Genomic DNA, 12,790 nt, shown 5'->3' on the forward strand with positions numbered 1-12,790 from the left:
ATATATATATATATATATATATATATATATATATATACATATATATATATTTATTTATTTATTGGTTAGGGACCTTATTGTCCTTAGTGAAAGGACCTCAGAGAGAGGGAGGGATCTTAGTGAGGTAGGGAGAGACCTTACTGAGGTAGGGAGGACCTAAGTGAGGTAGCGAGGGACCTTAGTGAGGTAGGGAGGGACCTTAGTGAGGTAGGGAAAGACCTTACTGAGGTAGAGAGGGACCTTAGTGACGGAGGGAGGGACCTTATAGTGAGGGAAGGAGGGACCTTTGTGAGGGAGGGAGGGACCTTAGTGAGGTAGGGAGGGACCTTAGTGAGGTAGGGAGAGACCTTACGGAGGTAGGGAGGACCTTACTGAGGTAGGGAGGACCTTAGTGAGGTAGCGAGGGACCTTAGTGAGGTAGGGAGGGACCTTAGTGAGGTAGGGAGAGACCTTACTGAGGTAGAGAGGGACCTTATTGACGGAGGGAGGGACCTTATAGTGAGGGAAGGAGGGACCTTTGTGAGGGAGGGACCTTAGTGAGGGAGGGAGGGACCTTAGTGAGGGAGGGAGGGACCTTTGTGAGGGAGGGAGGGACCTTAGTGAGGGAGGGAGGGACCTTACTGAGGTAGGGAGGGACCTTAGTGAGGGAGGGAGGGACCTTTGTGAGGGAGGGAGGGACCTTAGTGAGGGAGGGAGGGACCTTAGTGAGGTAGGGAGGGACCTTAGTGAGGGAGGGAGGGACCTTAGTGAGGGAGGGAGGGACCTTAGTGAGGTAGGGAAGGACCTTAGTGAGGGAGGGACCTTAGTGAGGGAGGGACCTTAGTGAGGGTCCTTATTTAGGGACCTTAGGGATAGACCATAATGAGAGATTGCATGATGGACCTTAGGCATGGACCTTATTGAAGGACCTCTGTAAAGGACCTCTGTAAAGGACCTCTGTAAAGGACCTTAGTAATGGATGTTAGTAAGGGTCCTTAATTTAGGGGCCTTAATAAAGGACCTTAGTGACGGACATTTATGCGGGACCTTAGTTGGCCCCCCTCTAAGGCCCCCCTCTAAGCTGATGGTAGGACCCCTGGTTTGGTGTCTGCCCAGTGCTATAAACATCGCCACTAGTCATGTAGAAAGACAAAAAAAAAAACTGCCCGATTTGTCTGACCAGTGAATGAAATTATTGAGGCCAGGGCTAGACAAACTAGGTCAGGTGTGGGCGGATGTCACGTGAGCTTCCAATCAGCTGATCGATGTGTTGTCACCCGCCTAGGAGAAAATGGTGCCGGTCTAAAGTTAAAAGCCGTAGCGGCTGGAGCAGGTGCCTGTATGACGTCAAGACGTGTCCGCATTCTGTAGAGAGGGGGCCCTTTGAATCAGGTGTCTGTCTGAGGTCATATAATTTGTCCTTCACATTGTATAGACTGGGTCCCCCATTTCATGGTTTTCGTTCTTCACATTTTATAGACTGGGGCCCTTAAATTGTTTTCCTCCTTCACATCGTATAGACTGGGGGGCTCATATCATTAGTTTTCTTTCTCCACATTGTATAGACTGGGGGCCCATATCATGTTGTTTTCCTCCTTCACATTGTATAAACTGGGGGCCTATATCATGTTGTTTTCCTCCTTCACATTGTATAAACTGGGGGCCTATATCATGTTGTTTTCCTCCTTCACATTGTATAAACTGGGGGCCCATATGTTCTTTTTCTCCTTCACATTTTATAGACTGGGGGCCCTTATATTGTAGTTTTCCTCCTTCACATTGTATAGACTGGGGGCCCATATCATGTTGTTTTCCTCCTTCACATTGTATAAACTGGGGGCCCATATCATGTTGTTTTCCTCCTTCACATTGTATAAACTGGGGGAACATATCATGTTGTTTTCCTCCTTCACATTGTATAAACTGGGGGAACATATCATGTTGTTTTCGTCCTTCACATTGTATAAACTGGGGGAACATATCATGTTGTTTTCCTCCTTCACATTGTATAAACTGGGGGAACATATCATGTTGTTTTCGTCCTTCACATTGTACAGACTGGGGGCCCTTATATTGTTGTTTTCGTCCTTCACATTGTATAGACTGGGGGCCCATATCATGTTGTTTTCCTCCTTCACATTGTATAGACTGGGGGCCCTTATATTGTTGTTTTCGTCCTTCACATTGTATAGACTGGGGGCCCATATCATGTTGTTTTCCTCCTTCACATTGTATAGACTGGGGGCCCATTCTGGTTTTTTGGCGGCACACATGGGATTTGTATGCGTGTCGATATCCGTAGTGAGCGAGTAGTACAGTACACACATGTGTCATGTATGTGTAGTGTGTGTGTGTGTGTGTGTGTGTGCATATGTGTGTGGTACGTGTCTATGGGAGTTGTCATTTAGAGAACATCAAGTTTAGCAGTCCAAAGCACTTGGACCACCCCCCCCCCCCCCTGAAAGTTTCAAGTCCTCTCCGCCGTTCCCCTCCCCTATTCCCCGGAGAAAAAAGACTAAGGGAAACATAGATTTCAACTGATGTGATATCAGATGTCGTTTGTTCAGTCAAAAGTTGCCAGATTTACCTTGATATCCCGGCCAAACATTTCCACATTTGGCTTGTATTTAAATGGGCACAACAAGATGCTAAATCTGGAGAATGTCTGTCAAAAACAAAAACTCTGGGTGTTCTTGATATAGGACAACTAAATCTTATACTTGTAGAAAAGAGGATTAGTAAAGGAAATGAAAAAGTTGAATTTGATTGGATCGTTTATCTATTTATAGATACCTGAGGGTCGTAAATAAATGACGTCAAGCTCCTAAAGGGGAGTTTGTAGTTTTGTGACGATATGTGATAAGGGGATAAGGGGGAGGAGAGGGGGGGGGGGGGGGTAAGATAGTGTGACGTCACACTTTTGCTTTTGAACTAGCAATGTTAGAAACGGAATTTTAGCTGTTTTTTTTTTTCGCATTGTAGAAAACTGTTTTTTGTAAGTCAATGCAAGTTGTAATAGAAATTGATTAATACACTCTATTTTTACCGAAAAATTGTGCAGAGGGGAGGAAAGGGGGGGGGAAGGTTGTAGGCTGACAGTGACGGCACTTCAGCATTAGGGTCTGGCTTTTTTGTGACGATGTGTTGGGGAGGTAAAAATCGTCAAAAAAAAAAAAAAAACAACAAAAACAAAGCCTGACGTCATTTATGGATGACCCTTACCCACAATGCACGAATACTACAGAGAGAGGCTGTAGGACAGTCCTTTGTTTTAAACTGCTATTAGCAACACGTTTGGTGTCTCATGTTACTTGATAAATAATTCTCAAGTCTGGTGGCTGACTGTGTGAATCGATTAGCTTGTCTGTGGTCTGAGGTGTATAGCTTCTGCTTACTGTAATTCAAACTAGTGAGTTTTACAATTTTTTAAAAATATCGAGTTCGTAAATTTTTTGGCTTTGTTAATTTTTTGACATCGTTAACGGTTCGGTATTGTTAATATTTTGCCGTTGACTTTTATTATGGTTTCGCGTTGTTTACTTTTTTTTTAAAATGCTTAAGTTTCGAGTTCGACAACATTAGAATACAAGGTTTTTGTAATTGCGCAATCTTTCAGTGTTTTAAAAATTAATTTGAACCGAGCAATAAATGGGAGGGTTGAGTAAAACAATGGATCGTGTGGTAGACAGATCTAGCTGAAGCATTCAGTAACAGCAGCATACACCGTATGCTCTGGATTGGATGTTGAGTGGATGTATCTCAAGAGCAGGGGTAGGAGAGTTAAGCTTGATGGTGGATCATGAAGTGGATACATCAAGTGGATACATCAAGTGGATACATCAAGTAAAAATAGCAAGTGGATAATTAACTGAGAACATCAAACTAAAACATCAAGTGGATGCATCAAGTAAAACCCTCAAGTGGAAGCGATTGCTGATATCTCAACATGACCACTGATCATTTGCCGTCTCAGTTGCGATACAGAGAGTCAAATCTTGGATTGCTGGTCCGATGTCCGGTACCATCGAGATGTGTTTGGGTGTGTGTGTGGGGGGGGGGGGGGGGACGGAGGAGATGGGTTTCTTGCTTTTTGGATACTTTGTCCATTTTTGTATTAAGAAAATAATAACTTTAAAGAGAAAAAAAAATGTACGTGTTTAAATTACCTTTTTATGACCCTATTAATTAAAAAATAATCAATTTTTCCCAATCTTACACGCTCTCTATGAAAAGTTTTATATCTGTCATCATATTGTATTTGGCATCGTTGGAAAGCTGGATTTCTCCTTTATTTGATAATCTTAATTTCCATCATCTCGGAAACACCTAAAGCTTACATTCGCCTTTGCAGTTTATACAGATATGGTATTTTTGTGACCTTCTTTTAGTTACTTTTGGCTGTTTTTCTCAGTTCGAAGGTTTTTAACACTATAAAGCCTACTACTTTTATTAATTAAACAATCGCCACCATATTTTCAGTAATTGTTCTTCATGCAAAAATACACCTTTTGTCACGAGGGAATTGTGATGGCTTTCATAGAAAAAAAGTATTTGGTAATTAATATGCAAATTTTAAAACTTTTGAACACTAAAAATGGTATGATATTTTAGACTTTGTAAAATTCTTAATAGTAGCTATTTCAAAAAGTTTTCGTGACAAAAGTTTTAATATATATTGAAATATAAGCAGTTTAAATTTGATTGCTATAGGTTCATAAATAAAAAAGCCTTACCATTTTTAAAAGTACAAAAAAAATTCAAAATGGCGGAGGTTTTTTTTGGGTTTCCATGACAACCAAAATTGTTTTCAACCCTTTTTTTGCTGTTTAATACTTACTTTCATATGCCAAACATGACAAAAGTATTCAAAAGGCTTTAGGTATTAAAATTGTAAAAAAATAGGGAAAAATTTGCGCATATCCCCTTATGTGCGATACCAACTGATAAAAAAACTTTTTTGTGTGTACTCCAACCTTCTTGTACTTCAAATAAAAAAAAACATCACCTCGAAGTCCCCAGCCCTACATCTTGTACAGCCAAAAAAATCACGCGCGGCCCTATATTGGGTAAACTTACCCGAGGTTATCGAGTACGAACTAAATATTCTCTCCCATCCCTCACGCCCCGCACCCTCACCCCTCACGCCCCCACCCCTCACCTCCCCACCCCCTCCCCCATCCCCCCCCCGGCTGTCTGCTAATCGAATCCCCTGTTTTGCAGGTGGCTACTGCCGGTTCCGGCACGAGTTCCCCCGGCTCTGCTCCACCCACACGTCCCTGTCTGGGCAGCTACGTCACGTCAAGAGGACCGGCTCACCCCAGCACACCCTCGGCCAGAGCACGGGCGCCCTCACCACCTTCCACTTCAGCTCGGCCAGCTCACACAGGGTGCTCTCTGTGAGTGTATGTTCGTCTGGCTGTTTGTCTGTCTGTCTGTCTGTCTGTCTGTCTGTCTGTCTGTCTGTCTGTCTGTCTGTCTGTCTGTCTGTCTGTCTGTCTGTCTGTATGTCTGTCTGTCTGTCTGTCTGTTTGTCTGTGCCTTTACCCGTCTGTCTGTCTGTCTGTATGTCCGTCTGTCTGTCTGTCCATCAGTCTATCCGTCCGTTCGTCGGTCCGTCCTTCCGTTCGTCTGTCCGTCTGTCCGTCTGTCTGTCTGTTCCTTGGCCCGTCTGTCTGTCTGTTTGTCAGTCTGTCTCTTTCTCTGTCTTTCAGTTCGTCTGTGTGTCTGTTCCTTTGCCAGTCTGTCTGTTTGTTTATTTGTCCGTTTGTCAGTCTGTCCTTCAGTCTATCGGTCCCTCCATTCGTCTGTCTGACAATCCGTTTCTCTGTTCGTCCGTCCGTTCATCTGTCATTCTCTCTCTTCCTCTGTCCGTCTATCCGTCTATCGGCCTGTCTGTCTCTGTTGCTCTGTCTAACTGCCTTTCTATCGGTCTGTCTGTTTTTTAGTATCATTAGAATATCTGTTTACATTTTGTTTGGATAAGCATCAGTGCTTCGATTTATTATTTGAAACAATGCGTTGTTTCTTTGACCACGTCTCTCATTAGCTGTCGATAGGCTTTTAATTTTTTTTAAATTCTAATTATTCTCGAATATTTTTTATACCCGGGGCCTAGAAAGTGGTTTATACATTTCAGTTTGTCAATTAGTACAAATAATGTACAGTTTTAACCAATGGTCAGTAGGGCAGATGAAGTAGAGTTCATCTGTTTCTGTGACCACAACGTGTGTGGGGATATTGTGGTCAGCCGCCTGTAAGTTCCCTAACGTGATTCAGGCACCCATTAGAGCTGGGTGGACTCAGAAACGTCTAAAGTTAGATCTTCGGGTTAGCAGTCAAGCACTCTACCTCCAGGCCACAACGTCCCATAAATGAATGGGGGGGGGGGGGTTGTGACGTAGAAGACATCTCTCAAAGTAAGAAAAAAAAACCAACACCGCGTTCATTTTAGTTAGGTGTTATTTAATGGGAGTGTCGTAGGGGGGGGGGGGGGGGGAGTTTCCAAATTTGTGATGTCGTTTTGGAGGCTTCTGGCTTTAATGTGGTGACGTCAGAGACGAGTTGGGGGGGGGGGGGTAAGAGATTGGGGAAAAAGATAAGTACAACTAGGCTAGAATTGCGTGACGTCATTTAACCCACTCCGAGAATATAAAAATAGCATAAGCTCTACTAGTATAGGGCTGGTAAGTAGGTAGCTAACCAGTTCTACGGCTCAATAAAACCTGCATGAGCCAACAGGACAACTGTTTATTGACCTACTTACCAGCCCTATAGTTTACATTGCATGAATGAAACACAAGTGTTCACTTTGTATTCTCGCGAATCTGTTTGTAAGAAGTATCAGATACAATCACGATATGGCCTTTTGTTCGAGAGTTTGAGTTTGTGTTAAATATTCTATGTTCAATTCAATATTTATTTTTCATCATACATACTTTTCTAATAATAAAACCGTTCATATGTTGTCTGAGATACATTTCATGTTTTACTCCTTCTGTCACACGTCTTCTGTCACACCTGTTCTGTCATACCTGTCATAATCTTCTGTCACACCTGTCACACCTCACCTGTCACACCTGTCACACCTCTTCTGTCACACCTCTTCTGTCACACTTGTCACACCTCTTCTGTCACACCTCTTCTGTCACACTTGTCACACCTCTTCTGTCACACCTCTTCTGTCACACATGTCACACATGTCACACCTGTCATACCTCTTCTGTCACACCTGTCACACCTCTTTTGTCACACCTCACCTGTTACACATGTCACACCTGTCACACCTCTTCTGTCACACCTGTCACACCTCTTTTGTCACACTTGTCACACCTCTTCTGTCACACCTCTTCTGTCACACATGTCACACCTGTCACACCTCTTCTGTCACTCCTGTCACACCTCTTCTGTCACACCTCACCTGTCACACATGTCACACCTGTCACACCTCTTCTGTCACACCTGTCACACCTCTTTTGTCACACCTCACCTGTTACACATGTCACACCTGTCACACCTCTTCTGTCACACCTGTCACACCTCTTTTGTCACACTTGTCACACCTCTTCTGTCACACCTCTTCTGTCACACATGTCACACATGTCACACCTGTCACACATGTCACACCTGTCACACCTGTCACACCTGTCACACCTCTTCTGTCACACATGTCACACATGTCACACCTGTCACACATGTCACACCTGTTACACATGTCACACCTGTCACACCTCTTCTGCCACACCACACCTGTCACACCTCTTCTGTCACACCACACCTGTCACACCTCTACTGACACACATGTCACACATCTTTTGTCACACCTGTCACACCTCTTTTGTCACACCTCACCTGTCACACATGTCACACCTCACCTGTCACACCTCATCTGTCACACCTCTTCTGTCCCACTTGTCACACACCTTCTCTCACACCTCTACCACCTCTGCCCCACCCAAAAATAACACTCTCTTCTCTCCCCCCCCCCCCCCCCAGCTTGTCCCCGTGGAGCTCCTACCCTACCTGTACATCGGAGACGCTGGCCACTCCTCTAGGAAAGAGCTGCTCCAGGATTTTAAAATCACCGCCATCTTGAACGTCTCGACTTCCTGTGAGAACCACTTCCCCTCCGACTTCCGGTACAAGGTCATCCCCGTGGAGGATTCGAACAACGCCAATCTGCTTGAGTGGTTTCAGGACGCCATTTTGTTTATTGGTCAGTCTGGGCTCGCATTTTACCCTCCATTTGCTAGCCAGGCTCGGTGTTATACTGGGCTCGCATTTTACCCTCTATTTATTAGTCAGGCTCCGTGTTAAACTGGGCTCGCATTTTACCCTCTATTTATTAGTCAGGCTCCGTGTTAAACTCCATTTACTAGCCAGGTTAAGTTTTAAACTTTCAGCAAGGTTTAGGTATATGGTACCATTTTGAGCGTGTGGGTTGGGGGAACTAGCGATCACGTGGGTTGAGGGAATTTGCGATCATCTAAGACAAAACACCCTGTCAATTTTTACCTTACAGCGGTATATTAAATAACCATAGTCCTCAGATTTATATATAACACATTATAAGGATGGCACCCCCTTTCCAACCTGTTTAAAGAAAGGCTATTTGGAGAGTTTTAGTTGGTTTTCTAAAACAGGCGGGAGGTTTTAGTAAGAGACAGTTGCTTAGAGATGAAGGGACGAGAAAGTTTGAGAGTATTGTTTAGCTGGTAGATCTACCTAATACAACGGGGCAGACATTGAGTTTATTGAAAAATAAACCGGGAGTGATCTCCCCTAAACTTTCTCGAATATTCTTATATAAAATAACAGGGGATGGGAATTCGGGCTATAGACATGATTTTTAATCAATTTTAAATACTTAAAGTTTTAAAAATAGAATAAAATCTCGTAGACAAAAGAATTGCACATCAAGTGAACGCCAAATAAAAAAGTGCATAATAGTGCGCAATATTATTAGTACCTACTTTAAAAATTTACATTAGCTTTTTGAGAAATCGGAAATAGCGTAAATTAATACTTCTGTTCAACGGAAATTACTCAAAATTTGAAAGAAGGTAGAGAATTAGATCTTTTACTTACATGTGAAATTTCATTAATCTACGTGAAATAGTACTCAAGTTATAAGCTTTTGAAAAATCAAAGTAGAAAAAGTACCACTTCCGGTTATCGGAAATCGCTCAAAAGTTGATACGGATCTACGGTTTTGATAAAATACTTATATATGAAATTTCATCAACCTAGCTGTAACGGTACTCAAGTAATCGTGTTTACACACAGACAGACAGACAGACAGACAGACACACACACAGACATACGGACAAGATTGCAAAATTATGTTTTTCCGTATCAGCGATGTGTAAAACGTCTCTCGATTTTTTTTTGCACAATTACAAGACTTTCTCTATACTTCGTATATACGAGAAAGTAAAAAAGTATAAAGTTTTTAACACGCTATTTATTGAAATAAAAAAAAACAATAATAACACTAGATTTACATTGATGCCCATAAAGGGAAGATTTTAAACTTAATCAGGACAGAAAACTTTAACCAATCCCGGTCTATGTCCGCAGGTGTTGTAAGAACTATTGATGTGGGTGGCGTAACATGGGCTGATGTAGTGGGTGGGGAGGATGATGTAGGGGTGGGAAATTTTATTGTAAACAAAATGTAGGCCCAAGCTAGGTTTCGCATACATTTGTAATACTTATGCATTATAGAGTACATATTTTGATCTTAAATTTTTCTGAATAATTGTTTATTCATCAATGGGCTGACCAAGGAGGATTTTATCTACCCCCCCCCCCCACCCCCAAGCTAGTTCACCTAGCCCTTTTACTAAAATGTTTGATCCGTATTGTTATAAAGGCATTCAGTATCAAGATTTTATGAGTTTAGTGTCCGTTTAAAATCTTCACAAATTGTCATTAAATTGTCATTAAAATTTTTTTTTTTTTTTAGAAAATATAAGTACAAGCCGGTTAAATGATTTAAAATGTCACGTGCTTAAACGTTTTGATTACAAAACGTTTTAATTGTTTTATCTCTCAGATGAAATGCGGACAATTTGTTTTTAGTTATTTCACAATCCTTTTAGAATGTGTGTTATGTAATAATATTTAAATACACCCAAGTAGAATCCCTGTTTTTACATGTTAAATAATTCAATAGTTTATGCCACAAGGACAACAATGGCGTTAAAAAAATGTCTCGCACACCGTCGTTACTCAAGGGAAGTTACTCTATCTCTACTGGGGATACTTGTACATAGAGGAGTAGAACTGCTAAGAACACACTACACTTTATTAGTTTTAATTCATATTTAATGAGTTCCTATCGTTATACTAGATGGTAATGTATTTGTAACTTTTGAGTTAGAGTGTGGGGATGTGTGTGGGTTTTTTTTTCGGGGGGGGGGGGGGAGATGGAGGGGGTTCTGTGTGGGGATGTGTTTCGGTGTTTAGTTGGGGGGGGGGGGGTAGATTTCGATGACATTGTGCATTAGAAGTCGTGTTTTATACTAATGTTGTTACATATCAGTTCCCAAAATTTACAAAACAAAGTTTCCAACAACACAATTCTACTCACCAAATTTTACACACGAGTCCCCACACTGAACGAATTTCAAACACCATTTCCTACCAACGTTTACACACCATTCCCTACCACTAGTTCACATTTCATTCCCTACCAAAGTTTACACATCATTCCTTACCAAAGTTTACACACCATTCCCTACCAAAGTTCACACACCATTCCCTACCACAGTTCACACACCATTCCCTACCAAAATTCACACACCATTCCCTACCAAAATTCACACACCATTCCCTACCAAAGTTTACACACCATTCCCTACCAAAGTTCACACACCATTCCCTACCAAAATTCACACACCATTCCCTACCAAAATGTACACACTATTCCCTACCAAAGTTCACACACCATTCCCTACCAAAGTTAACACACCATTCCCTACCAAAATTCACACACCATTCCCTACCAAAATTCACTCACCATTCCCTACCAAAGTTCACACACCATTCCCTACCAAAGTTAACACACCATTCCCTACCCAAATTCACACACCATTCCCTACCAAAATTCACACACCATTCCCTACCAAAATTCACACAATATGCCCTACCAAAGTTTACACACCATTCCCTACCAAAATTCACACACCATTCCCTACCAAAATTCACACACCATTCCCTAACAAAGTTTACACACCATTCTCTACCAAAGTTTACACACCATTCCATACACTCCACAATCTTTACACACCATACCCTAAGCTCCCCACACCAATGTTCACACACCACTCCCTAACTAAACAACCTTTCTCTCCCCCACCCCCCACAGAAAACGAGCGACGGTCGGGCGGCAAGGTCCTGGTCCACTGTCACGGCGGCATCAGTCGCTCAGCGACCGTCTGCTTGGCCTACCTGATGTACTCACGCCACCTGCACCTGGACGACGCCTACACCTACGTCAAATCCCGTCGTCACGTGATCTCGCCCAACGCCAACTTCATGATGCAACTGACCCAGTTCGAGACGGAACTCCGGAAGTTGGGATTCTCCTGGCCGGGCTCCGCCGCCCTCCACCTCCCCCTCTCCCCCTGCAGACACGCCTCGTTCGGGAGTTGTCCGGATATTTCCAAGTTCAGGGTCACGGAGGAGGTTGAAGATGGCGGCGGTGAGGACATGGTTCAAGAGGAGGATGACGCGGGGAGTAAAGAGGGGCGGGAGGAGGAGGAGGACGATGAAAGTAGTGCCAGCAGTGAGATTACTCCGCTTGTCTTTGAACATGTCAGCGTTGGGTTCTTCAACAAACCCTTGGCTTCCCCGTCGTGAGAGAGAGAAGGGGGTAGGGGTTGTGTACATGCGAGAGGTGAAATAGTCCGACTGCTTGACATTGCTCTGATAGATGATAGAATTTATTTATTTGTACATAAACGATCAACATTGGTGATTTATATTTATGAAAGATAGCTACTTATTGTTGATATTTATCATGTGTACATAGCGTGAGATGATAATGGTAGTATTTATTATGTTAGCTGTAGATAATGACTAGGATAAACACGTCTTGTTTTGAAACGTGCAATATGGATTCTGTTTACGGTAAAACTCTAATATTTGTCTTGTTTTGAAAAGGATTCAAGGTAAAACTCTAATATTTGTCTTGTTTTGAAATGTGCAATTTGCAGTCTGGTCACGGTAAAACTCTAATACTAGTCTTATTTTAAAACGTGCAATTTTCAGTCTGTTTACGGTAAAACTCTTAAATGCCCGACGCGGATTTTCTGCTGTGCCGGTGACAATGTCATCTCGTGCACAACATTCCTGTGGGGGGGGGGGGGGGGGGGGGGGTGGGGGGTGGGTTAGTACCCGGATCTTTTCCAGATAAGCCCCGCCAAAAAAAGTTAGCCACCGCCTACTCCCTCCCCCCCCCCCCGCCTCCCCACCTTTATCCCCAACTCTAACCCTAACCCTAAAGGCGGATAAGGAGTTGTTTTTAAGGGGTGCATTTAAATATTCTAGACATCAGAAAATAGAGGTTAGGGGAGGGGGGTGGGGTTGTGGAGGGAAAGGGTGAGGCTTTTGCTGATAGTTACTTAACGGTTATAGAAATGGTTAGATTCTGCGAATTTAAAATGTTTCCGTCCCCTAGGAACAGGCGGGGTAAAAGAAGAGTTGCACCAACCATTTTGTGACGTGCTGTGACGCTTTAAGCAGCCACTGATTCTTAAAAATATCAGAAACACGGCGACACATTTGTTACTCATCAAAATGAAAGGGA

At 42.8% G+C, this 12,790-nt stretch overlaps 1 protein-coding gene across 1 annotated transcript; it reads left to right on the forward strand.

The window, feature by feature from the left end:
* The first annotated feature begins 4,542 nt into the window (after positions 1-4,542).
* Positions 4,543-12,228, forward strand: LOC131934630 (dual specificity protein phosphatase 1-A-like). The gene is made up of 4 exons (XM_059290701.1): positions 4,543-4,576; positions 5,200-5,375; positions 7,972-8,191; positions 11,348-12,228. Exons 1-4 carry the CDS (start codon positions 4,543-4,545, stop codon positions 11,839-11,841), a joined length of 924 nt encoding a protein of 307 aa, XP_059146684.1. The 3' UTR covers positions 11,842-12,228.
* The last annotated feature ends 562 nt before the right edge of the window (positions 12,229-12,790 follow it).

The sequence above is a fragment of the Physella acuta genome, unplaced genomic scaffold (assembly GCF_028476545.2).
Source record: "Physella acuta isolate Inbredline_101_S28 unplaced genomic scaffold, ASM2847654v3 ptg000114l, whole genome shotgun sequence".
Classification (NCBI taxonomy): domain Eukaryota; kingdom Metazoa; phylum Mollusca; class Gastropoda; family Physidae; genus Physella; species Physella acuta.

Bases quoted from the DNA above. Each gene is read 5' to 3' on its own strand.
- LOC131934630 (XM_059290701.1), top strand. From the start codon at position 4,543: ATGCAAATTTTAAAACTTTTGAACACTAAAAATG. The intron at 4,577-5,199 runs GTATGATATTTT...CCTGTTTTGCAG, and splicing joins ACTTTTGAACACTAAAAATG to GTGGCTACTGCCGGTTCCGG. The intron at 8,192-11,347 runs GTCAGTCTGGGC...CACCCCCCACAG, and splicing joins GGACGCCATTTTGTTTATTG to AAAACGAGCGACGGTCGGGC.